We start from the raw sequence: 27,458 nt of genomic DNA, 5'->3' as shown, positions 1-27,458 counted from the left end.
TTCCTGGGTTATAAATTCCTAATTGGTTCTATAACAATGGGAAAATTGTATTAAAATGCCAAAACATTTGGTATTAAAATGCCAAAACATTGGCTTTACCTGTAATCCGCTCTAAGTCCCCCTGCGGAGATAGAGTGGAATATAAATAAAGTATATTTTATTATGACACAGCAAACAAGATAGATATGCTGGATTTCATATCACAAAATCACAAGTCGAACACTTCCCAAGCGTTTAGGACTGTGTGATGTATTTTCGGATGATGCGTGCAGGTCCCAGTAGGGTGGTCTTTTGCAGTTGGCAGATCGTAATTTTGTCAATGTCTATTGTTTCCAAATGCTGTCTGAGATCTCTTGGCACGGCACCCAATGTGCCCATCACTACCGGGACCACCTGCACTGGTTTCTGCCAGAGTCTTTGAAGTTCAATCTTGAGGTCCTGATAGCGGCTGAGTTTTTCCTGTTGATCGGTTTCCTTGCACAGTCTGCATTTTGGGTCATCGGCTGATTTTTCGATCTTGGCCTTGATTGCATTTGTTCTGATGTCTTGCTCCTGGGCTGCAAGGATCAGGCCTTCTGTCTCCTTCTTCAGGGTCCCATTCGTGAGCCAGAGCCAGGTCTTCTATTATTATTATTATTATTATTATTATTATTATTATTATTATTATTAATTGCCTTTGTCCTGATGGCTTGCTCCTGGGCTGCAAGGATCAGGCCTTCTGTCTCCTTCTTCAGGGTCCCATTCGTGAGCCAGAGCCAGGTCTTCTATTATTATTATTATTATTATTATTATTATTATTAATTGCCTTTGTCCTGATGTCTTGCTCCTGGGCTGCAAGGATCAGGCCTTCTGTCTCCTTCTTCAGGGTCCCATTCGTGAGCCAGAGCCAGGTCTTCTATTATTATTATTATTATTATTATTATTATTATTATTATTATTAATTGCCTTTGTCCTGATGTCTTGCTCCTGGGCTGCAAGGATCAGGCCTTCTGTCTCCTTCTTCAGGGTCCCATTCGTGAGCCAGAGCCAGGTCTTCTCCTTATCAGCTTTTCCTTCAATTTTGTCAAGGAACTTTCCATGCAATGTTTTGTTGTGCCAGCTGTCAGCTCTAGTTTGTAGTGCGGTTTTCTTGTACTGGTTTTTTTGTCTGCCGTGCTTTGAGGAGTTTCTGATTTTTTACTTCAATCAAAGCAGGTTCTTCACTTTGATTTATTATTGATTGATATTATTATTATTATTATTATTATTATTATTATTATTATTATTATTATTATCATGTCCTGGCCCCAGTCTGCATCTACACTGAACTCTCTGCTCTAACCCTCAGGAAGTTCTTCCTCAAGTTTGAGTTTGCATAGTATTTTAGCCTTCTCTGCCATAGAGGTTTGGTGCCTCACCAATCTACAAATCCTAGGATTTCATGTTGTTGTTTATTCGTTTAGTCGCTTCCGACTCTTTGTGACCTCATGGACCAACCCACACCAGAATTTCTTGTCGGCCATCACCGCCCCCAGTTCCTTCAAGGTCAAGCCAGTCCCTTCAAGGATAGCATTCTCATAACAATCCTGTATCTTTGACCATTCTTGTACCAGTTTGCACTTTTTACCCATGTCAACTTGATATAGACACGGGGTCTATTCCCATCCCAATTTGCACTTCCAAGAATTTGCAGCACTTTATCAGTCACCTCGTGTTTACAATATTTATAGGGTGCACCTTACCCAGTCCACTTTTACAACCTCTCCGTTTTAATCCATGTTTTTATTAGTTCTTGTCATTTGTTTTTATTGGCTAATGTTTAAATTTTTATAATTGTGCATGTCTCTGGTCTATTGTTGTGTTTTATATTGCGATTGTTTTTATTCGGGCTTGGCCCCATGTAAGCCGCCCTGAGTCCCCTTTGGGGAGACAGAGGCGGGGTATAAAAATAAAGCTATTATTATTATTATTATTATTATTTTCCCAATAAATATACTTCACAACCTCTGAGGATGACTGCCATAGGTGTGGGCGAAACGTCAGGAGGGGATGCTTCTGGAACATGGCCAGGCAGCTCTGAAAATGCACAACAACCCACTTTGGTGGGATCTCATCCCTGCTTTCTGAGGGAATACAGGACAGAAGGGGGTTTCCTTTCCTTGTCATAGCTCTTCCCCCCCCTTTCCTCCTGCCAGTGGCCCCTCCCTCCCTCTCTCTCTCTTTCTCTTTCTCTCTCTCTCTCTCTCTCTCTCTCTCTCTCTCTCTCTCTCTTTCCCTCCCAGTTAATCCCTTCGTCCGGGCGAAGCGCCATCAACCTGCAGCCGGAGACAGAAGAGGAGGAGGAAGAAGAAGAGGAAGAGGAGGCATCCGGAGAGGAAGGTCGCCACTTTGCCTCTGCTGCCAGCCCAGCCAGGCCAGGACCCGGGTCGGAGGAGCTCTTCCTGACGCCTGAGAAGAAGGAGGAAAAGTAGGAGAAGAAGGAGGAGGAGGAGGAGGAAGGAGGAGAAAACGACGAGCAGAGGGAGAGGAATTAGTGGAGGAGAAAAGGAGACGAGGAGGAGGAGGAGGAGGAAGGAGAAGAAGCAGGAGAGCAAAGAACAAGAGGAGGAGAAGAGAGAGAAGGGAAGAAGAAAAGAGGAAGAAGAGGGAGACAAGGAGGAGAAAGAAGACCGGGGAGAGGAATATAGCAGAGGAGGAGGAGGAAGGAGAAGAAGCGGGAGAGGAAAGAACAAGAGGAGGAGGAGAGAGAGAAGGGAAGAAGAAAAGAGGAAGAAGAGGGAGACAAGGAGGAGAAAGAAGACCGGGGAGAGGAATATAGCAGAGGAGGAGGAGGAAGGAGAAGAAGCGGGAGAGGAAGAAGAGAAGGAGGGGGAAGGAGAAAAAACAGGAGGAAGAGAAGAGAGAGAGGGAGAAGAAAAGAGGAAGAAGAGAGAGAGAGGGAAGGTAAGAAGAGGGAGACAAGGAGGAGAAAGAAGATGGAGGAGAGGAATTAGCGGAACAGGAGGAGGAGAAGAAGGAGAAGAAAAGAGGGAGAGGAGGAAGATAAGAAGGGGGTGAGGAAAGAGGTGGAGGACGAGAAGAAGAAAAAGATAAGGAGAAAGAGGAGGGAGAGAGGGATTAGCAGAGGAGGAAGAGGAAAGAAGAAGAGGCCGAGGAAAAAGGAGAAATAGAACAGGAGGAGGGAGGAGAAAGAAGAAAGAAAAGGGAGAGGAATTAGCGGAGGAAAGGGAAGGGGGAGGAGAGGGAGAAGGAAAGAGGAGGAAGAAGAGCGAGACTAGGAAAGGAGCAGGAAGGAGGAGAAAGAAGAAGGGGAGAGGAAGGAAGAAGCGGGAGAAGGAGAAGAAAAGAGGGAGGAAGCAGAGGGAGAGGAGGAATAGGAGAGGGTGGAGAAAGGAGAGGAAGAGAAGAAAAAGAGGAGGAGGAAGAGGGAGGAGGAGAAAGAGGAATTAGCAGAGAAGAAGGAAGGAGAAGAAGAAGAGAAGGAGGAGGGAGGAGAAGGAAAGGGTGAGGAAAGAGGAGGAAGAGAAGAAGAAGAGAAGGAGGCGAGGAGGAGGAGGGAGATGAAATAGTGGAGGAGGAGGAAGGAGGAGGAGGGGCGTGTCTTTGCCTTCCCTCCCTCCCCCCCCTTTTTGCGGGGATGCCCCTCCTGGGCTAGGGATGGCCCGCCCGCCCCCCCGCCGTGCCCCGGACCCCGGGCCTGCTCCTCCTGCCCCTGCTCCCCCGTGCCCCCTTCTTCCTCCTCCTCTGCTTCCCCCGGGTGCTGGTGGTGCTGGGGGTGCCGCTGTCCCGGGGGGCGCGGTGCTGGTGGCGGAGGTGCTGCTGCTCTTCCTGCGCGGGGTCTGCCCCTCCCCGGCGGCCCCCCGGAGCGCCCCCTGCCCCTCGGCGCCCTGCTTCTGCTTCTCCACCCCGGACACGGACCAGTGCCGCTACCTGGCGCTGCAGGACCCCCCGCAGGGCCTCCCGGAGCCCGTGAGGAACCTCTCCATCCTGGGGGGGAACCTCACCCTGCTCCCCGGGGCCGCCTTCGCCGGAGGGTGGCGAGGAGAGGACCGGGAATGGACAGAGGGAGAAGACGCGGCCACCTGCCGCCCGCTGCCCCACCTGAGGGTCCTCCTCCTGACCCACAACAACATCGAGGTGGTGGAAGGGGGTGCCTTTGCCGGGCTGCCCGCCCTGACCCTGCTGGACTTGAGCCACAATCCGCTCCAGGCCTTGTCTCCGTTCGCCTTCGCCTTCTGCCCACACTTGCACACCCTGCGCCTCAACCAGGCCCTGCTCTCCTCGCCTGAGACTCTACTCAAGGAGGGCAGCCTGGTGAACGTCAGCCTGACCCGCCTGGAGCTGAGGGGCAACCGCCTGCGCGACGCTCCCCCCGGCTGGGCCTTGCCGCCCTCCTTGCGCGACCTGGACTTGCGCAACAACTCCCTCCGCGGCCTCCGAGCCCAGCGCCTGGACTCCTTCCTGCCTCTGCCGGCCCTGAGGCTGCAGCTGGGCGCCAACCCCCTGGACTGCCAGTGCGCCTCGCTGCGGCCCCTCCTGCGCTGGCAGAGCAACGCCACCTGGCGCCTCCTCGACGCCCGCAGCCTGCGCTGCAACAGCCCCGCGCGGCTCAAGGAGGCCCTGCTGCGCCGGCTGCAGCCTGCCCAACTGGGGTGCCCCCCAGGGGACGACAATGAGGAAGAGCAAGGCGGCTGGGGGCTGCTGGACACAGGCCGGGACGCCCAGGACCCCCAGCTGGAGACCGCCTCCTACGTCTTCTTCGGCATCGTCCTGGCCCTCATCGGACTGGTCTTCCTCATGGTGCTCTACCTCAACCGGAAGGGCATCAAGCGCTGGCTCAACAACCTGCGGGAGGCCTGCCGGGACCAGATGGAGGGATACCACTACCGCTACGAGCAGGACAGTGACCCACGGCGGGTGGGCTCCGGGGACCTCTGAGGATGGAGCTGGGAAGGGGCTTGTTGCTGGCGGCAACGTCCCTTCCAGATCTGCCTCGAGAGGGGAATATGCTCCTGGCACCAGGAATAGAGCTGCTACTCTTTGCCCAGAGGGAATGTTACCCTGCACACTGTGCCATGCTCCATCCGTTCCAGGGCTAGGCTGAGGATGGACACTGTCCTGGACACAGGAGGGACATCTTCATCCTCTGAGGATGGAAGTGGACAGGGGCTTGTTGCAGGCGGCAACGTCCCTGGTGGGTCTGCCTCATGAATGAAATGTGATTCCAGCAGCAGAAATTGTCCTCTGCAATAGGGAATGTTGCCCTGGACACTGGAGGCTCACTGCTCCATCTGTTCCATGGCTAGCTTGAGGATGGACACTGCCCTGGGCACAGGAGGGACATCATCAACCTCTGAGGAAGGAGGTGGACAGGGGCTTGTTGCAGGCAGCAACGTCCCATATAGGTCTGCCTTGAGAAGGAAATGTGCTTCCAGCAGCAGAAATTGTTCTGTGCAATAAGAAATGTTGCCCTGGACACTGGAGGCTCATTACTCCATCTGTTGCATGACTAGGTTGAGGATGGACACTGCCCTGGACACATGAAGGACATCATCCTGAACACTGGAGACCATCTGCTCTGTGCTCCAGCCTCTGCTCTCAGAATGTTGCCTAAGACCTTAGAGGTGGGCTGCTCCATCTCTTCCAGGTTTGCACTTTTTTTAATGTCAGGCGTGACTTGAGAAACTGCAAGTCACTTCTGGTGTGAGAGAATTGGCCGACTGTGAGGACGTTGCCTGGATGTTTTAATGTTTTACTATTCTTGTGGGAGGCTTCTCTCACGTCCCTGCATGGAGCTGGAGCTGACAGAGGGAGTTTACCCACTCTCCCCGGATTCGAATTGCCGACCTGTCAGTCAGCAGTCCTGCCGGCACAAGGTTTGCACTGAGAGGGGACATTGTCTCAGACTCTGGAATTTGGCTTCTCCATGCTCTATTCCTTCTAGAGACTCAGAAAGGACCTTGCTGCAGATACGGGAGTTCGACTGCCTCATCCCTTCCATTGCTTAGAGGTGTTTTCCCAGACCCCTTGCTCCGACCCTCCTGAGAAGAAGGATTGACCTAAGCTCTAGAGGTGGGCTGCTCTATGGCCTCTCCTTCCAGGGTTGAGTTGAAGACAACATTGTTGCTTTGGGGAAAAGGGATTCAGTACTCACTCTCTTCCAATGCTGAGCTGAATTGAAAGGAGATGTTTCCTGAACATCTGGGGTTAGTGTGATAGGGGTGAGTCGTAGCCCTAGAGCAGGCATGGGCCAACCTTGGCTTTCCTTCCAAGTGTTTTGGACTTCAACTCTACCTTTCCTAACAGCCTCAGGCCCCTTCCTTTCCCCCCTCCGCCGCTTAAGCGGCGGAGGGGGGAAAGGAAAGGGCCTGAGGCTGTTAGGAAAGGTACAGTTGAAGTCCAAAACACCTAAAGGGAGGACCAAAGTTGGCCCATGCCTGGTCTACACTGTCATTGTGTGCCTCGAGTCTTTTCTGACCTATGGTGACCCTATACCAAGAAGTTGTTCCATTTGCCTTCCTTCGTAGCCAAAAAAAAGTGCAACAAAGTCAGGCTTTTGCAGCCAGCTCCCAACTCCAAATGTAAAGGCATCTCATTCCAAATTGATATCCACCCCAAGGGAACTCCAACTAAAAAAGGCATCTCATTCCAAACTTGATATCCATCCCCAGGGCAGATTTTGAAGGTATTTCCAAAACCCAGTCTGTTTGTCAGGAATGGGAGAGACTTGAGCCTGGGGTGTGGGCTAGATGACCTTCTGGTGCCCCTTTCCATTTTATTTCAACCCGCAGTTTTCCGTCCACTTGTGTTTCCAACCCAAAGAAAAGAGTGATGCATTTTGAGATTCTAGCAAGACCCCATCCACAAATATCGGGGTTCAATGTGTTGTCGAAGGCTTTCATGGCCGGGATCACAGGGTTGTTGTATGTCTTTCGGGCTGTGTAGCCATGTTCCAGAAGCATTCTCTCCTGACGTTTCGCCCACATCTATGGCAGGCATCCTCAGAGGTTGTGAGGTATGGAGAAAACTAAGCAATATATAAGATATATATTAACCTCTTTGCTTAGTTTTCTCCATACCTCACAACCTCTGAGGATGCCTGCCATAGATGTGGGCGAAACGTCAGGAGAGAATGCTTCTGGAACATGGCTACACAGCCCGAAAGACATACAACAACCCTATCGGGGTTCAAATCGGCAACCCAGCATTCAGTAATTGTGCATGCTTGGCTTTTGTTGCTCTCCATATCTTCAAAACACATTATGGAAAGATGGAGGGCTCTTCCTCTCTCCTCTAACTTTGCAACCATGTGGGTGCATTTCAGGGATGCGTATTTGTTTTTGTTAGGAATCCGTTGCAATCTGGGGCTGGTTCCTCCAAAAAGCAACATTCATTGGGATCAAAGTGGGAAACCTGAGCCCCACAAGGATCCATTGGGTTGTATGAATTGAAATATGAAATAGGAACCAGCCCCAGATTGCAGTGGTTTCATATAACCAATGGTTGTAACCAATTCATACAATCCCATGGATCCTTGTGGGGCTCAGGTTTCTCATTTTGATCCCAATGGGTTGTATGAATTGGTTACAAGCATTGGTTGTATGAAACCATTGAGATCTGGGGCTGGTTCCTCCAAAAAGCAACATGCATTGGGATCAAAATGGGAAACCTGAGCCCCACAAGGATCCATTGGGTTGTATGAATTGGTTACAACCGTTAGTTGTATGAAACCACTGCAATCTGGGTCTGGTTCCTCCAAAAAGCGACATGCATTGGGATCAAAATGGGAAACCTGAGCCCCACAAAGATCCATGGGGTTGTATGAATTGGTTATAAGCATTGGTTATATGAAACCATTGAGATCTGGGGCTGGTTCCTCCAAAAAGCAGCATGCATTGGGATCAAAATGGGAAACCTGAGCCCCTCAAAAATCCATTGGGTTGTATGAATTGGTTACAACCGTTAGTTGTATGAAACCACTGCAATCTGGGGCTGGTTCCTCCAAAAAGCAACATGCATTGGGATCAAAATGGGAAACCTGAGCCCCACAAGGATCCATGGGGTTGTATGAATTGGTTACAACCATTGTTGTTATGAAACCACTGCAATCTGGGGCTGGTTCCTCCAAAAAGCGACATGCATTGGGATCAAAATGGGAAACCTGAGCCCCACAAGGATCCATGGGGTTGTATGAATTGGTTACAACCATTGTTTGTATGAAACCACTGCAATCTGGGTCTGGTTCCTCCAAAAAGCGACATGCATTGGGATCAAAATGGGAAACCTGAGACCCACAAGGATCCATAGGGTTGTATGAATTGGTTACAACCGTTAGTTATATGAAACCACTGCAATCTGGGTCTGGTTCCTCCAAAAAGCAGCATGCATTGGGATCAAAATGGGAAACCTGAGCCCCACAAGGATCCATTGGGTTGTATGAATTGGTTACAAGCATTGGTTGTATGAAACCACTGCAATCTGGGACTGGTTCCTCCAAAAAGCAACATGCATTGGGATCAAAATGGGAAACCTGAGCCAAAGTGAACATGCATTGGAATCTAAATGGGAAACCTGAGTCCCACAAGGATCCATTGGGTTGTATGAATTCTCCTCCAGATTGAGGTCTAGATAGACAAGATTTGGATGTATTGCAGGTCCCTTTAGGAAAGATAATGAGGTTCGGAAGTTGGAAAATGGGGAGATTGAATTAAATGGACCCCATTAAGGAGGCCTTGGCTTGGCTTTGCAAGACCTGTGCAATCAATAGGGATTGCCATCAGTCTTGCAGAGCTTTCCCACTCTTAGGGTCACCATAAATCAATTCATTCGATAGATATTTGCAACAATAACAACAAGCTGGATTTGTTTGGCTTTTAGAGAATTAGACCCGCAGTGAAGGGGATAAAACTCAACTTTCCACTTGGGGGAAATTATATCGAAGAGGAACGAATCCTGCTTTTAGTTTCCACCTGTTCCTGCCCTGTTTAGGACCTTTCATTCTTCCCCAAAAAGGAACCTATTATTGCCAAAGATAATGCCTGGCCGCCTGCCCAGCCCAGCTTTGCCCCCGCTGGCGGTCTCAAAAGGACTTTTCTCGGAATTGTATGGATTTTGCAGATCCGGATGTCGCCTGAAATTGGAAACATCCCGGCTCTGAGTCCAGACGGATTGCTAAGCCTATCAGGGAACAAACGGGGCAGGATGGTCTCTCTCGAGAAACGCCGATAATCTGTTCCAGGTGAACATCTGTCCGCTTCTTGGCACGGATCTCTCCCACTTCTCAGAAAGAGACTGAATGAATCCCTTCCCAATTTCACTCTGAACGTCAAACTAGCCAGACATGGTTCTGGGACTTTTAAAGTTCGGAGTAAAATCGGGAGCGGATCCTCCTCCTTCTCCCATTGAGCAGCCAAACCCAAAGGCAAGATCCCAGTCCAAAACTACCAGATAACAACTGGCTCTGGGACCTTGACTAAAATCTTTAAAGTTCAGAGTAAAATTGGGAGCGGATCCTCCTCCTTCTCCCATTGAGCAGCCAAACCCAAAGGCAAGATCCCAGTCCAAAACTACCAGATAACAACTGGCTCTGGGACCTTGACTAAAACATTTAAATTTCGGAGTAAAATCAGGAACGGATCCTCCTCCTTCTCCCATTGAGCAGCCAAACCCAAAGGCAAGATCCCAGTCCAAAACTACCAGATAACAACTGGCTCTGGGACCTTGACTAAGACATTTAAAGTTCGGAGTAAAATCAGGAGCGGATCCTCTCCTTCTCCCATTGAGCAGCCAAACCCAAAGGCAAGATCCCCGTTCAAAATAAACAGATAACAAATGGCTCTGGGACCTTGACTAACACCTTTAAAGTTCGGATTAAAATCAGGAGCGGATCCTCCTCTTTCTCCCATTGAGCAGCCAAACCCTAAAGGCAAGATCCCAGTCCAAAAAACCAGATAACAACGGGCTCAAGGTACAGTAGAAAGGGTTTGCTTTCATGTAGACACATTGAAACCAACATCTGCTTCAGAATGAATCATTTTTCCCCTGCAATCTTTGAAAATTATTAATAATAATAAAATGGAAGCATTCTCTTCTGACGTTTCGTCCACATCTATAGCAGGCCTACGTCCTCAGAGGGTGTAAAGTCTGTTGGAAACTAGGCAAGTGAGGTTTATATATCTGTGGAAGGTTCGAGGTGGGACTCTGAAAACGGGAATGCCAGACATGAAAAAATCAGGGCCAGCGAACACCTCCTCAACAAAGGATTCCCCCATGCAGGAAGCAGCCAGGTGTTGCCCGTGTTATTTGAAAAAGGGCCTTGTTTGTTTTTGGATGCGAGGTCATATCAGTTTGGTCACATGTTATGCTATGTCTTAGGAAAAAAACTCAGTCTTTGCTTATGTTTTTTTTATGAATGCTCCCATTAGAAAATGCATAAGGATGTGGGTGAACTACAGTACCCAAACATTTTGGGTCAATACTCCTAAAACTCCCCCAATCTGCACAGTTGGCCATGTTGGGCCTGTGTGCCAAATTTGGTCCAGATCCTTCTTCGGCTGGGTTCAGTGTTCTCTGGATAAGGGTGAACTACAACTCCCAGATTCCCAGGTCAATCTTCCTGAAACACCTGCCAGGATTCACAGTTGGCCATGTTGGGTCTGTGTGGCTCTTAGATTGCAGGTGAACTATACATCCCAGTCCCTACAACTCCTCTAAGTCATAGTGAATTCTCTCCAGTCCTCTCTAGTATGTTCAGTTGATGATCAGTTCCTCTGTTTGCTTTGTGCCATAGAAAAGAATAGGAAAGGGTTAAGGGAGAGGCAGTGGGCGGAGTCATGCAAATGAAGAGAGAAAGGAACCCTAGGATGTGCTCACTGTAACCTGCAATGTCCTGGGAGGGAGAGACTTGGTGGCTGCCCAGCACTGGGAACAATAGTCTGTATGTGGAGGCCGAGAGGCTATCTGTTTGAGCAGACACCCATCTATATATATAAAAGAGTGATGGCATCACGGCTATTCACAAAACAACAAAAGTACAGGCCCCCCAACCTCAAAATTTGACAACACAACCCATCATCCACGCCTCAAGGTTGATACAACAAAAAGAAAAGAAAAATAAAGTCCTAATTAGAGGGAGAGCAATAATTTTTTTTATCCAATTGCTGCCAGTTTAGAGGGCTAATCTCTGCCCACTTGGTTGCCTAGCAACCAAGGGACAGCCAGGTTTCAGTTAGGGGACAGGCAGATTTAGGCTTCACTTAGACTTCTTCCACAGATTATCTAATTTGCACTGGATTATATGGCAGTGTAGACTCAAGGCCCTTCCACACAGCTATATAACCCATTTATAATCTTATATTATCTGCTTTGCACTGGATTATCTTGACTCCACACTGCCATATAATCCACTTCAATGTGCATTTTATACAGCTGTGAAGAAGGAGCCTCATATAATCCAGTTCTGAGCAGATAATATAAGATTAGAAATATACAGTAGAGTCTCACTTATCCAACGTAAACAGGCCGGCAGGATAAGTGAATATGTTGGATAATAAGAAGGGATTCAGGAAAAGCCAATTAAACATCAAATTAGGTAATCGTTATACAAATTAAGCACCAAAGCATCATATTATACAACAAATTTGACAGAAAAAGTAGTCCCATGCGCAGTAATGCTATGTAGTATTTACAGTAGAGTCTCACTTATCCAACACTCGCTTATCCAACATTCTGGATTATCCAACGCATTTTTGTAGTCAATGCTTTCAATATATCGTGATATTTTGGTGCTAAATTCATAAATACAGTAATTACTATATAGCATTACTGTGTACTGAACTACTTTTTCTGACAAATTTGTTGTCTAACATGATGTTTTGGTGCTTAATTTGTAAAATCATAACTTAATTTGATGTTTAATAGGGTTATCCTTAATTCCTCATTATCCAACATATTCGCTTATCCAACGTTCTGCCGGCCCGTTTATGTTGGATAAGTGAGACTCTACTGTACTATATTTACAAATTTACCACTAAAATATCACAATGAATTTAAAACACTGACTACAAAAACATTGATTATGAAAAGGCAGACTGCGTTGGATAATCCAGAACATTGTATAAGCGAATGTTGGATAAGTGAGATTCTTCTTTAATATGAAATAATTACTGGGATAGAATAATGCAGAACAATATAATCTCTAAAACCAGGACAGTAAATAAACAGGGGAATTCCACACAGGAAACAATCGGGGCCAGCTAACACCTCCCAACAAAGTATTCCCATCATTGAAGTCTGGCAAATCCTGTTTTCTCAGGGCCACACACAGTGGAAGCACATAAAATATCGCAAACAACACCACTCTGAAAACAAGGGAATTCCAGACAGGAAACAATCAGGGCCAGCTAACATCTCCCAACAAAGTATTCCCATCATCAAAGTCTGGAAAATCCTCTGTTTTCTCAGGGCCATAGACAGTAGAAGCACATAAAATATCGCAAACAACACCACTCTGAAAACAAGGGAATTCCAGACAGGAAACAATCAGGGCCAGCTAACACCTCCCAACAAAAAATTCACTCAGGGAGGAAACAGCCAGGCTTTAAAGCTGCAAGGCCATTACATCCTAATCATTTTTCCTAATTGCAGCATTCATACTTGCCTCCAACAGACAAAAAAAACCAATCAGAAATATTGTATATTCACAACCTTTAGGAAATAATATCCCCTGATGGCGCAGCGTGTTAAAGTGCTGAGCTGCTGAACTTCTGGACCAAAAGGCCACAGGTTTGAATTGGGGGAGCGGAGAGAGCCCCCACTGTTAGCCCCAGCTTCTGCCAACCCAGAAGTTCGAAAACATGCAAATGTGAGTGCATCAATAGGTACTGCTCCGGCGGGAAGGTAACGCCACTCCATGCAGTCATCCCACATGACCTTGGAGGAGTCTACGGACAACGCCGGCTCTTTGGCTTAGAAATGGAGATGAGCACCAACCCCCGAGTCAGACATGACTGGACTTAATGTCAGGGGAAAAACCTTTACCCTTGACCTTAACTACCACCAATTCCTCAATACTTTATTTCCCAGAACACCAGACTTCGCCACAGCAACGCGTGGCCGGGCACAGCTAGTCTATATATATAAAAGATGGCATCACGGCGACCCACCAAACAACAAAACTACAGGCCCCCCAACCTCGAAATTTGACAACACAACCCATCATCCATGCCTCTAGGTTGATACAACAAAAAGAAAAAGAAAAATAAAGTCCTAATTAGAGAGGGAGAAGAATAATTGCTTTTATCCAATTGCTGCCAGTTAGAAGGCTAAGCTCCTCCAACTTGGTCTCCTAGCAACCCAATAAAAAATAATAAAAAACACTAAAAATTAATACAATAAAATACTATCATAACAGAAAATAACTAAAAATAATACAAGAAAATAATAAAATATAATAAATAAAAAGATAACTTACAATAAAATTAATAAAAAATTGCAAATAACGTCAAATAAAAATTACACAACAATTTTTAACCAATAACACCACCACTTTGCCACAGCAACGCGTGGCCGTGCACAGCTAGTGTTACATACATACATACATGCATACAGATTTTCACTTTTATTATGTGTATAGATAGATATATATCCCTCTGGAATGATGGGTGGGAGAAAGAAAGAACTCGTGTCTGCTTGAGGCAAGGGTGAATGTTGCCATTGGCCACCTTGATTAGCATTGAATGGGTTTGCAGCTTCAAAACCTAGCTGCTTCCTGTCTGGAGGAATCCTTTGTTGGGAGGTGTTAACCTGCAAAGCTATTCAGTGCCAATCAAGCTGGCCAATGGCAACATCCCCATTTGCCTCCAACAGAAAAAAAAAAGTTCTTTCTCCCACCCTGGGCATTATTCCACAGGGATACATATAGTTTCCAACAGACCTCACAACCTCTGAGGATGCCTGCCATAGATGTGGGCGAAACGTCAGGAGTGAATGCTTCTGGAATATGGCCAGACAATGGGGTTCCAGAGGGGTCGCCAAAGACACGTTTCTGATGGTCTTAGGAACCCAAATCCCTCCAGTATTTTCTGCCGGTTCTGCGTGGGAAGTTTTCCCTGATTCTATCATTGGTGGGGTTCAAGGGGCTCTTTGATTGTAGGTGAACTATAAATCCCAGCAACTACAACTCCCAAATGTCTCAAGGTCTATTTTCCCCCAAACTCCACCAGTGTTCACATTTGGGCGTATTGAGTATTGGTGCCAAGTTTGACCCAATTCTATCATTGGTGGAGTTCAGAATGCTCTTTTGATTTGAGGCGAACTATAAATCCCAGCAACTACAACTCCCAAATGTCAAGGTCTATTTTTCCCCAAACTCCACCAGTGTTCACATTTGGGCGTATTGAGTATTGGTGCCAAGTTTGACCCAATTCTATCATTGGTGGAGTTCAGAATGCTCTTTTGATTTGAGGCGAACTATAAATCCCAGCAACTACAACTCCCAAATGTCAAGGTCTATTTTTCCCCAAACTCCACCAGTGTTCACATTTGGGCGTATTGAGTATTGGTGCCAAGTTTGACCCAATTCTATCATTGGTGGAGTTCAGAATGCTCTTTTGATTTGAGGCGAACTATAAATCCCAGCAACTACAACTCCCAAATGTCAAGGTCTATTTTTCCCCAAACTCCACCAGTGTTCACATTTGGGCGTATTGAGTATTGGTGCCAAGTTTGACCCAATTCTATCATTGGTGGAGTTCAGAATGCTCTTTTGATTTGAGGCGAACTATAAATCCCAGCAACTACAACTCCCAAATGTCAAGGTCTATTTTTCCCCAAACTCCACCAGTGTTCACATTTGGGCGTATTGAGTATTGGTGCCAAGTTTGACCCAATTCTATCATTGGTGGAGTTCAGAATGCTCTTTTGATTTGAGGCGAACTATAAATCCCAGCAACTACAACTCCCAAATGTCAAGGTCTATTTTTCCCCAAACTCCAACAGTGTTCACATTTGGGCATATTGAGTATTGGTGCCAAGTTTGGCCCAATTCTATCATTGGTGGATTTCAGAATGCTCTTTTGATTGGAAGCGAACTATAGATCCCAAACTCAAGGTCAGTGCCCACCAAACCCTTCCAGTATTTCTTGTTGGTGATGGGAGTTCAGTGTCCCAAATTTGATTCAATTCCATCGTTGGTGGAGTTCAGAATGCTCTTTGATTGTAGGCGAACTATAAATCCCAGCAACTACAACTCCCAAATGACAAAATCATTACCCGTCCCAACCCCACCAGTATTCAAATTTGGGTGTACAGTTGAGTCTCACTTATCCAAGCTAAACGGGCCGGCAGAAGCTTGGATAAGCGAATATCTTGGATAGTAAGGAGGGATTAAGGAAAAGCCTATTAAACATCAAATTAGGTTATGATTTTACAAATTAAGCACCAAAACATCATGTTATACAACAAATTTGACAGAAAAAAGTAGTTCAATACGCAGTAATGTTATGTTGTAATTACCGTATTTACGAATCTAGCACCAAAATATCACGATAAATTGAAAACATTGACTGCAAAAATGGCTTGGATAATCCAGAAGCTTGGATAAGCGGGGCTTGGATAAGTGAGACTCTACTGTATCTATCAGGTATTTGTGCCAAATTTGGTCCATCGAATCAGATATCCGATATTTACGTGACGATTCATAACAGGAGCAAAATGACAGTGATGAAATAGCAACGAAAATAATTTCGTTGAGAAACTCTATTTAGGGGTCTGGGCATTAGGAAGGTTGAGAACCACTGCTTCAAATGATGTAAAACTGCATTCATTGTAAAGTAAACAGCACTTAATTTAGATCCAAACCCGACCAGGAAGCTGTAACATCATGCCTCACACACCTGGGTTTCATGGACTACTCACATAGTCTCTCCAAATGCCTAATTCATCCTTTACTCCCTCCTTCCATAGACCTAATCTAAAATCACAGGAAAACTCCTCATCGGATCAAGGCGAATTCCCAAGAGAAATTGACCTTTCACTGGTTTCCCTTTTCCCTGATTCTAAGGAACTAACATTGGAATCCAAAACATCCTCTGTCTCATCTTCAAGGGTTTTTTTGTTTTTGTTTTTTTCATGTCAGGAGCAACCGGAGTTGCTTCTGGAGTGAGAGAATTGGCCGTCTGCAAGGACGTTGCCCAGGGGACGCCCGGATGTTTTTGATGTTTTTACCATCCTTGTGGGAGGCATCTTCAAGGTGAAAAATCGTCTTCCAATGGACCGCAATAGTTTTCCAAGTCTTCCTCCTTCGAGCCTGCACTTCTCTGCGTCTCCAGAAGTGGGCGCCGTTTTGCAATGCCCCAAAGAAAGACCCCAGACTCAATTCAAGACTCGATCTCGTTGGACTTTTGCACAAACCTTGATGGAAACCTCTCTCTATATATATTTCCCGCTCTTTGGCGATGCAGTGGAAAAGCCGGGGGTCCCGACTGTGTTGCCTTGAACCTCTGGACCAAAACGCCTCGTCCTTTCTGCAGCTGGCTCTGTGCTCTTCTCTATATCATCTCCCACCCGCCGCTTGGGAAACTACGCATCCCTCCTGTTGCTTTCTCGTGCATCGCCTCTTCTCTCTTTACTTTACCTTACGTTTCGGATTATTTGAGATCGAAGAACAAGAACACGAGTCATTGCCGTGAGCTGGGATTTCTTTGACACATTGGACACTTTTTAATTACTATTATTATTACTATTATTATGCATTATTATTATTATTTATTTGGCACCAAGCGATGCCAACGGGGGGAGAAAACAAACAACATAAGTAAACTTTTCTGTAGGCTGAGTGTTTCTGAAGCATGCGGAAACAACCCATTTTTCCTGAATTACGAAAACATAGAATTAGGGCTGTTTTGCTAAAATCCCACCCCGAAAATAATTACTCCTAGTTTAATTCTTCTTGCTTGAGGATACAGAAAGCCTGCAGAGTCAGGGTGCGTTGTCTACACTGTAAAATTAATGCAGTTTGATGGCACTTTAACAGCAATCGTGGGAGTTGTAGTTCTCGGTGAGGCAGAGAAAGGCCTTCCAATGCTACAACTTCCATTGCACTGACCATTCAAACCGCATTGATTTCTACTGTGTCAACGCACTCTGGCGACATCCACGTCCCTCCTTTTGGACTACAACTCCCAGAATCCCCAGCCAACCAGCTGTCTGGGGATTCTGGGAGTGGTGGCCCAAAGACTTGCATCCGGCGGCCCTTTCTGTTGTAGACCAAAGCTGCTGTTAGTCTCCGGCTAGAGCAAAGAAATGGAAAAACTTGCATCTCTTCTGCCTCGTGTTTTTCTTTCTTACTTGCTTTCTTTCTTTTTTTTTCTATAAAGCTCAATTGCAATCATTTTGGAGTACGTTTGGGTTTGGCATCGTGTCTTCGTTTTGTGGGAACTCTCTCTGGAGCCCGTTGCAGGGATTGTGTAGTGTGGTTTCTCTCTTTGTGTTCATTCACATCTCTCTATATTTCTGTTCTATCAGACTGAGAGGTAGATAGATAGTAGGCATGTGCGATCCATGAAAAAAAAATAGTTCAATACTCGCTTCGAAAGTAGGGGGCGTTGGCGCTTCGTTTCTAAAGTCATTTCCGAATTTTGAAGCAAAAAGTCCAAAACTTTCCGAAAGTTCTGATTCTTCGTATGTATCCCATAAATGGCATGTGCGCATGCGCATGACGGGCAACATTATTGTCAGTGGGGAAACTTGAGGGACCTTATTTTTTGACCTATCCTAATGAAATTTGCTACAGTGGTAGAACACATTTACCATTGTTAGCTCACCAAATCTAGGAACATTTGACTCAGATTTTTGGCAAATTTTCAAAGTTTTTATTAAAAAACATTTTTAATACAGTAGAGTCTCACTTATCCAACATAAACAGGCTAGCAGAATGTTGGATAAGCGAATATCTTGGATAATAAGGAGGCATTAAGGAAAAGCCTATTAAACATCAAATTAGGTTATGGTTTTACAAATGAAGCACCAAAACATCATGTTAGACAACAAATTTGACAGAAAAAGTAGTTCAATACGCAGTAATGCTATGTAGTAATTACTGTATTTACGAATTTAGCACCAAAATATCATGATGTATTGAAAACATTGACTACAAAAATGCGTTGGATAATCCAGAACGTTGGATAAGTGAGACTCTACTGTAATAACAAAAATCTGTACCTGGTTTGGAGGTGTTATTTCCTGTTTCATTGGGTTTTCTGGGGCTGACAGTGTGTGACCTGCCCAAGATCTGGAGGATGACACCTACATTCAAAGTGAGGACTGCACAATTAAACAGGAAATAACACTTTCAAATCAGGAGCAGATTTTTTTTCCAATTTTTGTTACATAGTGCAATCAATGAGGCCCTTGAGCGTGTGCAGAGTGCCTTTGCTCACTAGGCATGATAGAGACTGCACTCTCTGGGTGAGAACGCATTGCTTCCATTTCCATAGGCAGCCCTAATTCCTAGAATATATGTTCGCTCCCAAACATTCAAGTCATGATCCACATTTACTGTACTGTTTTGCGTGGGTTTGATTATTTGTACGTTTCACTAAAGGTTTTCAAGCAGGGGCTGGATGGCCATCTGTTGGGAGGGCTTTAGTTGTTTATTCCTGCACGGCAGAAAGAGGCAAGACTGGATGACCTCTGGGGTCCTCCCTAGCACTTAGTGAAATATGCTGCTTTATTTATTTATTCACAGTACAGTAGAGTCTCACTTATCCAACACTTGCTTATCCAAAGTTCTGGATTATCCAACACATTTTTGTAGTCAATGTTTTCAATATATTGTGATATTTTGGTGCTAAATTCGTAAATACAGTAATAACAACATAACATTACTGTGTATTGAACTACTTTTTCTGTCAAATTTGTTGTATAATGTGATGTTTTGGTGCTTAATTTGTAAAATAATAACCTAATTTGATGTTTAATAGGCTTTTCCTTAATGCCTCCTTATTATCCAACATATTCACTTATCCAACGTTCTGCCGGCCCGTTTATGTTGGATAAGTGAGACTCTACTGTATTTCTATTCCGCCCTTCTTTCTCACCCCGAAGGGGACTCAGGGCAGATCACAATGCACATATACTTGGCAAACATTAAATGCCATTAGACATACGACATATAGAGACAGACACAGAGGCAATTTAACATTTCCAGTTTCCGGCTTCATGAGGCTATGCTCGATTCCGGCTACAGAGGGAGCTACCGCTTCACCGTCCACTTGATACACTGAGTCCTTGATGGTAGTACATCCTCATTCCTATCCGCATGCTGCTGGTGGATTTTATGGTGTCATAAATTACCGTATATACTCGAGTATAAGCCAACCCGAATATAAGCCGAGGCACTTAATTTTACCACAAAAAAACTGGGAAAACATTGACTCCAGTATAAGCCGAGGGTGGTACATTTCAAAAATAAAAATAGATACCAATAAAATTACATTAATTGTGGCATCGGTAGGTTAAATGTTTTTGAATACTTACATCAAGCTCAAATTTAAGATAAGACTGTCCAACTCTGATGAAATCATTATTCTCATCTTCTTCAATGTAAATGCGCTTATGTATCCTTTTAATAATAATAGAGTAAAATAATACATGTAATAATAAAAATAAATACAAGAAAATAATGTATGTAATAATAAATAGAGTAAAATAATAAATGCAATAATAATAATAAGATCAGACTGAAATAATAAATGTATTAATAATAATAATAATAATAAAAATAGAGTAAAATAAATGTAATAGTAGCAACAATAATAGAGAAAAATAATAAATGTAATAATACCAATAATAATAGAGAAAAATAATAAATGTAGCATATATTCTCGAGTATAAGCCGACCCAAATAGAAGCCAACCAGGACCCTCACCCAAGTATAAGCCGAGGGGGGCTTTTTCAGTCTTAAAAAGGGGCTGAAAAACTAGGCTTATACTCGAGTAAATACAGTATGTACACTCCCAAACATTCAAGTCATGATACACATTTGCTGTATTGTTTTGTTTTGCGTGGGTTTGATTATTTTTACGTTTCACTAAAGGTTTTCAAGCAGGGGCTGGATGACCATTTGTCGGGAGGGCTTTAGTCATTTATTCCTGCACGGCAGAAAGAGGCAAGACTGGATGACCTCAGGGGTCCTCCCTAGCTCTTAGTGAAATATGCTGCTTTATTTATTTATTCACAGCATTTCTATTCCGCCCTTCTTTCTCACCCCGAAGGGGACTCAGGGTGGATCACAATGTACATATACATGGCAAACATTTGATGCCATTAGATATACGACATATATAGACAGACACAGAGGCAATTTAACATTTCCAGCTTCCGGCTTCATGAGGCTATGCTCAATTCCAGCCACAGAGGAAGCTGCCACTTCACCGTCCACTTGAGGCACCGAGTCCTTGATGGTAGTACATCCTCATTCCTTTCCGCATGCAGCTGGCGGATTTCATGGTGCTGTAAATTAAGTTAAATTAGCCTCCCCACATAAAGCAGTACCTAGAATTTTCTGCTCAACAGATGCCACTGTTTTTTCGAGCTGCTAAGGTGGCTATTTAATGGTCAGGAGCTCCATATGACCCAGGCTTCAATCTAGTAACCTCTCGGTCAGTAGTGATTTATTGCAACTGGCTACTAACCAGCTGCGCCACAACCCGGCCCCTTGCTTTATTTATTTATTTATTTATTTATTTATTTATTTATTTATTTATTAGACTTGTATACCGCTACTCCCAGTTTGGCTCCTTCTCTGGATGGCCATCTGTTGGGAGGGCTTTAGTTGTTTATTCCTGCACGGCAGAAAGGGGCAAGACTGGATGACCTCTGGGGTTCCCAGGATCCACCCAGCCTGCTTTATGCACTCCACGTGCCTCCCCTTGCTCTTGCCTTTGATGCTGCAAATCTCTGCATCTCCAAGGGCTGTTAAGAGCACTAAAGCCGGGCAAAGCAGCAGATCCGCTTTGGGTTTTAGTCTGAACTTTAAAGATGCTGCCTAGCTACGGAATGTCTTGAGAAGAGGTCTGGGAAAGTGAGATTTCCCCCAAGATCATCCAGTGGGTTTTTGCTTCCAAACCCTCGTCTCCCGGTGTCCATCATAGAACAGAATGATAGAGCTGCAAGGGGCTCCGAGGGACATCTAGTCCAACCCCTTGAATCAGATCGCACCAGGATTTGGAAGAAAAGTTGAGTCCGCCTAGTTATTCCTTAGGTGCAAGAATCCTAGACCTGGAAGGGGCCCTAAAGGTCATCCAGTCCACCCTCTCCTTCCATGCAGGAAGGCACCATCCAAGCCCTCCCAACAGATGGCCACGACATAGCATCACACTAGGTCTTGATACCGGGATTCACAGTGAAGCAAATAAGGAAATCGAGGGGACCCACCGACTCCGTTTTGTAAACATTTCATTTGCTTTATTTGGGTACGGTAAAGGTTTTCCACTGACATTAAGTCTAGTCATGCCAGACACGTTGTCCATAGACTCCTCCAAGGTCATGACTGCATGGAGCGCTGTTACCTTCCCACTGGAGCAGTACCTATTGCTCTACTCACACTCTGGAGGTTGGTGCTCATCTCCATTTCTAAGCCGAAGAGTCGGCGTTGTCTATAGACACCCCCAAGGTCATGTGGTCATAGGCATGATTGCATGGACGCCGTTACCTTCCTGTCTGAGCAGTACCTATTGCTCTACTCACACTCTGGGGGCTGGTGCTCATCTCCATTTCTAAGCCGTAGAGCCGGCGTTGTCCGTAGACACCTCCAAGGTCATAACTGCATGGACATTGTTACCTTCCCACTGGAGCTGTACCTATTGCTCTACTCACATGCTGGGGGCTGGTGCTGATCTCCATTTATAAACTGAAGAGCCGGTGTTGTCCGTAGACACCTCCTAGGCCATGTGGTCATAAGCATGAGTGCATGGAGCACTGTTACCTTCCGGTCGAAGCAGTACCTATTGCTCTACTCACGTTGTCCATAGACTCCTCCAAGGTCATGACTGCATGAAGCGCTGTTACCTTCCCACTGGAGCAGTACCTATTGCTCTACTCACACTCTGGAGGTTGGTGCTCATCTCCATTTCTAAGCTGAAGAGCTGGCGTTGTCCATAGACACCTCCAAGGTCATAACTGCATGGAGCACCATTACCTTTCCACTGGAGCCGTACCTATTGCTCTACTCACACTCTGGGGGTTGGTACTCATCTCCATTTCAAAGCCGAAGAGCCGGTGTTGTCCGTAGACACATCCTAGGCCATGTGGTCATAAGCATGAGTGCATGGATGTTACCTTCCCATTGGAGCAGTACCTATTGCTCTACTCACACTCTGGGGGCTGGTGCTCATCTCCATTTATAAACCGAAGAGCCGGTGTTGTCCGTAGACACCTCCTAGGCCATGTGGTCATAAGCATGAGTGCATGGAGCACTGTTACCTTCCGGTCGAAGCAGTACCTATTGCTCTACTCACGTTGTCCATAGACTCCTCCAAGGTCATGACTGCATGAAGCGCTGTTACCTTCCCACTGGAGCAGTACCTATTGCTCTACTCACACTCTGGAGGTTGGTGCTCATCTCGATTTCTAAGCCGAAGAGTCGGCGTTGTCTATAGACACCCCCAAGGTCATGTGGTCATAGGCATGATTGCATGGACGCCGTTACCTTCCTGTCTGAGCAGTACCTATTGCTCTACTCACACTCTGGGGGCTGGTGCTCATCTCCATTTCTAAGCCGTAGAGCCGGCGTTGTCCGTAGACACCTCCAAGGTCATAACTGCATGGACATTGTTACCTTCCCACTGGAGCTGTACCTATTGCTCTACTCACACGCTGGGGGCTGGTGCTGATCTCCATTTCTAAGCCGAAGAGCCAGCGTTGTCCGTAGACACCCCAAAGGTCATGTGGTCATAGGCATGATTGCATGGACGCCGTTACCTTCCCGTCAGAGAAGTACCTATTGCTCTACTCAACTCTGGAGGTTAGTGCTGATCTCCATTTCTAAGCCAAAGAGCCAGCATTATCCGTAGACACCTCCAAAGTCATGTGGCCACTGGCATGACTGCATGGAGTGCCGTTACTTTCCCGCCGGAGCAGTACCTATTGATCTACTCACATTTCCATGCTTTCGAACTGCTAGGTTGGCAGAAGCTGGGACTAACAGTAGATGCTCACTCCACTCCCCGGATTCGAACATGCGACCTTTCAGTGTGTAAGTTCAGCATCTCAGCGCTTTAACACGCTGCACCACCGCGGGCTCCTTGCTTTATGTATTAAATAGAACAATCACCGGCCAAAATCTGCTCTGACTTGCCCGGAGTTCCCCATCCGCACACGCAGCTGGGCCGCGAAATGAAAAACTGGATTCCGGAGCGTTTCGGCTCTATCTTGCTGCTACAAAGCCGGAACAAAGTGGATTTAAGAAGCGATCGCTCAGGGACGGGACAGCAACCATTCATCATCTCCGCTTTCTCTTTCTCTCTGCTGATATCAGCCTCTCTTTTTATTTTGTGCTCCTTTGGCCACGGACCAAGTCATCCAGCTGTGTATTTGGTCCATCCTTTGGAGGCTTCTGCCTTGGAAGGAACACCAAAATAGCAACCACTTTCCTTTCTTAAATAGATTTTTATTAAAGTTCCAGATACTGTGTATACAGCGAAAGTGTGAGAACATATGAGTCTATAGGAAAGAGGGGTGAAAGAGATACATAAGAAAGAAGAAAAAGAAAAAAGGAGTGGTAAAAATAGTAAAAATAAAAAGTGCCAAAAAGAAGTAGTAGTAGTAGTAGTAGTAGTAATAATAATAATAATAATAATAATAATAATAATAATAATAAATAACACTGGGTGCCGTGCCAAAAGATCTCAGCCGGCATTTGGAAACAATAGACATTGACAAAATCCCGATCTGCCAACTGCAAAAGGCCACCCTACCCCACGCATCATCCGAAAATACATCACACAGTCCTAGACACTTGGGAAGTGTTCGACTTGTGATTTTGTGATATGAAATCCAGCATGTCTATCTTGTTTGCTGTGTCATACAACATCGTTGTGTCAAAAATAATAATAATAATAATAATAATAATAATAATAATAATAATAGATTAAAAATAAGGAAAAAAGTAAAATAGCAACCACTTTCCTTTCTTAAATAGATTTTATTATAGTTTCAGATAGTATATACAGGGAAAGTGTGAGAATATATGAGTCTATAGGAAAGAGGGTGAAAGAGATAGATAAAAAAGAAGGAAAAGAAAAAAGGAGTGGTAAAAATAGTAAAAATAAAAAGTGCCAAAAAGTAATAATAATAATAATAATAATAATAATAATAATAATAATAATAATAATAGATTAAAATAAGGAAAAAATAAAATAGCAACCGCTTTCCTTTCTTAAATAGATTTTTTATTAAAGTTCCAGATAGGTATATACAGGGAAAGTGTGAGAATATATGAGTCTATAGGAAAGAGGGATGAAAAAGATAGATAAAAAAGAAGGAAAAAAAGGAGTGGTGAAAATAGTAAAAATAAAAAGTGCCAAAAAGTAATCATAATAATAAATTAAAAATAAGGAAAAAATAAAATAGCAACCACTTTCCTTTCTTAAATAGATTTTTATTAAAGTTTCAGATAGTATATACAGCGAAAGTGTGAGAATATATGAGTCTATAGGAAAGAGGGATGAAAAAGATAGATAAAAAAGAAGGAAAAAAAGGAGTGGTGAAAATAGTAAAAATAAAAAGTGCCAAAAAGTAATCATAATAATAAATTAAAAATAAGGAAAAAATAAAATAGCAACCACTTTCCTTTCTTAAATAGATTTTTTATTAAAGTTCCAGATAGGTATATACAGGGAAAGTGTGAGAATATATGAGTCTATAGGAAAGAGGGGTGAAAGAGATAGATAAAAAAGAAGGAAAAGAAAAAAGGAGTGGTAAAAATAGCAAAAATAAAAAGTGCCAAAAAGTAATAATAATAATAATGATGATAATAATAGATTAAAAATAATAAAAAAAATAAAATAGCAACCGCTTTCCGAATCCTTTGCTTGACAGTCCTTTCTCAAGGTAGAGTATCTTTGCGTGCTCATTTTCCAAGACTTTTGCAGGTTTGTGATCCCACCAGTTCTTTGCTGCTGGGAAGGTGGTACTTGAGGCATAAGTTCCAATGAATCATTTGGGCCACATGGTTGTGCCTCTGTTTGTAGTCTGTCTGTGCGATTTTCTTACAGCAGCTGAGGAGATGATCCATGGTTTCGTCGGTTTCCTTGCACAGTCTGCACTTTGGGTCATCAGCTGATTTTTCAATCTTGGCCTGAATTGCCTTTGTCCTGATGTCTTGCTCCTGGGCTGCAAGGATCAGGCCTTCTGTCTCCTTCTTCAGGGTCCCATTCGTGAGCCAGAGCCAGGTCTTCTATTATTATTATTATTATTATTATTATTATTATTATTATTAATTGCCTTTGTCCTGATGTCTTGCTCCTGGGCTGCAAGGATCAGGCCTTCTGTCTCCTTCTTCAGGGTCCCATTCGTGAGCCAGAGCCAGGTCTTCTATTATTATTATTATTATTATTATTATTATTATTATTATTAATTTCCTTTGTCCTGATGTCTTGCTCCTGGGCTGCAAGGATCAGGCCTTCTGTCTCCTTCTTCAGGGTCCCATTCGTGAGCCAGAGCCAGGTCTTCTATTATTATTATTATTATTATTATTATTATTAATTGCCTTTGTTCTGATGTCTTGCTCCTGGGCTGCAGGGATCAGGCCTTCTGTCTCCTTCTTCAGGGTCCCATTCGTGAGCCAGAGCCAGGTCTTCTATTATTATTATTATTATAATTATTATTAATTTCCTTTGTGCTGATGTCTTGCTCCTGGGCTGCAAGGATCAGGCCTTCTGTCTCCTTCTTCAGGGTCCCATTCGTGAGCCAGAGCCAGGTCTTCTATTATTATTATTATTATTATTATTATTATTATTATTATTATTAATTGCCTTTGTTCTGATGTCTTGCTCCTGGGCTGCAAGGATCAGGCCTTCTGTCTCCTTCTTCAGGGTCCCATTCGTGAGCCAGAGCCAGGTCTTCTATTATTATTATTATTATTATTATTATTATTATTATTATTAATGGCCTTTGTCCTGATGTCTTGCTCCTGGGCTGCAAGGATCAGGCCTTCTGTCTCCTTCTTCAGGGTCCCATTCGTGAGCCAGAGCCAGGTCTTCTATTATTATTATTATTATTATTATTATTAATTTCCTTTGTGCTGATGTCTTGCTCCTGGGCTGCAAGGATCAGGCCTTCTGTCTCCTTCTTCAGGGTCCCATTCGTGAGCCAGAGCCAGGTCTTCTATTATTATTATTATTATTATTATTATTATTATTATTAATTGCATTTGTCCTGATGTCTTGCTCCTGGGCTGCAAGGATCAGGCCTTCTGTCTCCTTCTTCAGGGTCCCATTCGTGAGCCAGAGCCAGGTCTTTTATTATTATTATTATTATTATTATTATTATTATTATTATTAATTCCCTTTGTGCTGATGTCTTGCTCCTGGGCTGCAAGGATCAGGCCTTCTGTCTCCTTCTTCAGGGTCCCATTCGTGAGCCAGAGCCAGGTCTTCTATTATTATTATTATTATTATTATTATTAATTGCATTTGTCCTGATGTCTTGCTCCTGGGCTGCAAGGATCAGGCCTTCTGTCTCCTTCTTCAGGGTCCCATTCGTGAGCCAGAGCCAGGTCTTTTATTATTATTATTATTATTATTATTATTATTATTATTAATTCCCTTTGTGCTGATGTCTTGCTCCTGGGCTGCAAGGATCAGGCCTTCTGTCTCCTTCTTCAGGGTCCCATTCGTGAGCCAGAGCCAGGTCTTCTATTATTATTATTATTATTATTATTATTATTATTAATTGCATTTGTCCTGATGTCTTGCTCCTGGGCTGCAAGGATCAGGCCTTCTGTCTCCTTCTTCAGGGTCCCATTCGTGAGCCAGAGCCAGGTCTTTTATTATTATTATTATTATTATTATTATTATTATTATTATTAATTCCCTTTGTGCTGATGTCTTGCTCCTGGGCTGCAAGGATCAGGCCTTCTGTCTCCTTCTTCAGGGTCCCATTCGTGAGCCAGAGCCAGGTCTTCTATTATTATTATTATTATTATTATTATTAATTGCATTTGTCCTGATGTCTTGCTCCTGGGCTGCAAGGATCAGGCCTTCTGTCTCCTTCTTCAGGGTCCCATTCGTGAGCCAGAGCCAGGTCTTCTATTATTATTATTATTATTATTATTATTATTATTATTATTATTAATGGCCTTTGTCCTGATGTCTTGCTCCTGGGCTGCAAGGATCAGGCCTTCTGTCTCCTTCTTCAGGGTCCCATTCGTGAGCCAGAGCCAGGTCTTCTATTATTATTATTATTATTATTATTATTAT

General features: G+C 44.3%; 2 protein-coding genes across 2 annotated transcripts in view; one reads left to right on the top strand and one right to left on the bottom strand.

The window, feature by feature from the left end:
- The window catches only part of pgm2l1 (phosphoglucomutase 2 like 1), a 380,072-nt gene that overhangs the window by 208,907 nt on the left and 143,707 nt on the right, over positions 1 to 27,458 (bottom strand). The window lies entirely within an intron of this gene.
- tpbgl (trophoblast glycoprotein like) lies at positions 1,293 to 17,368 on the top strand. The gene is made up of 2 exons (XM_062974398.1): positions 1,293 to 6,051; positions 15,943 to 17,368. The coding sequence occupies exon 1, from the start codon at positions 3,637 to 3,639 to the stop codon at positions 4,915 to 4,917; it is 1,281 nt and encodes a 426-aa protein (XP_062830468.1). The 5' UTR covers positions 1,293 to 3,636; the 3' UTR covers positions 4,918 to 6,051; positions 15,943 to 17,368.

This window comes from Anolis carolinensis, chromosome 3 (genome assembly GCF_035594765.1).
Source record: "Anolis carolinensis isolate JA03-04 chromosome 3, rAnoCar3.1.pri, whole genome shotgun sequence".
NCBI lineage: Eukaryota > Metazoa > Chordata > Lepidosauria > Squamata > Dactyloidae > Anolis > Anolis carolinensis.
This window is presented reverse-complemented; position numbering and strand designations above follow the sequence as displayed.

Coding starts and splice junctions, on each gene's coding strand:
- tpbgl (XM_062974398.1), top strand. CDS start 3,637: ATGGCCCGCCCGCCCCCCCGCCGTGCCCCGGACCCCGGGCCTGCTCCT.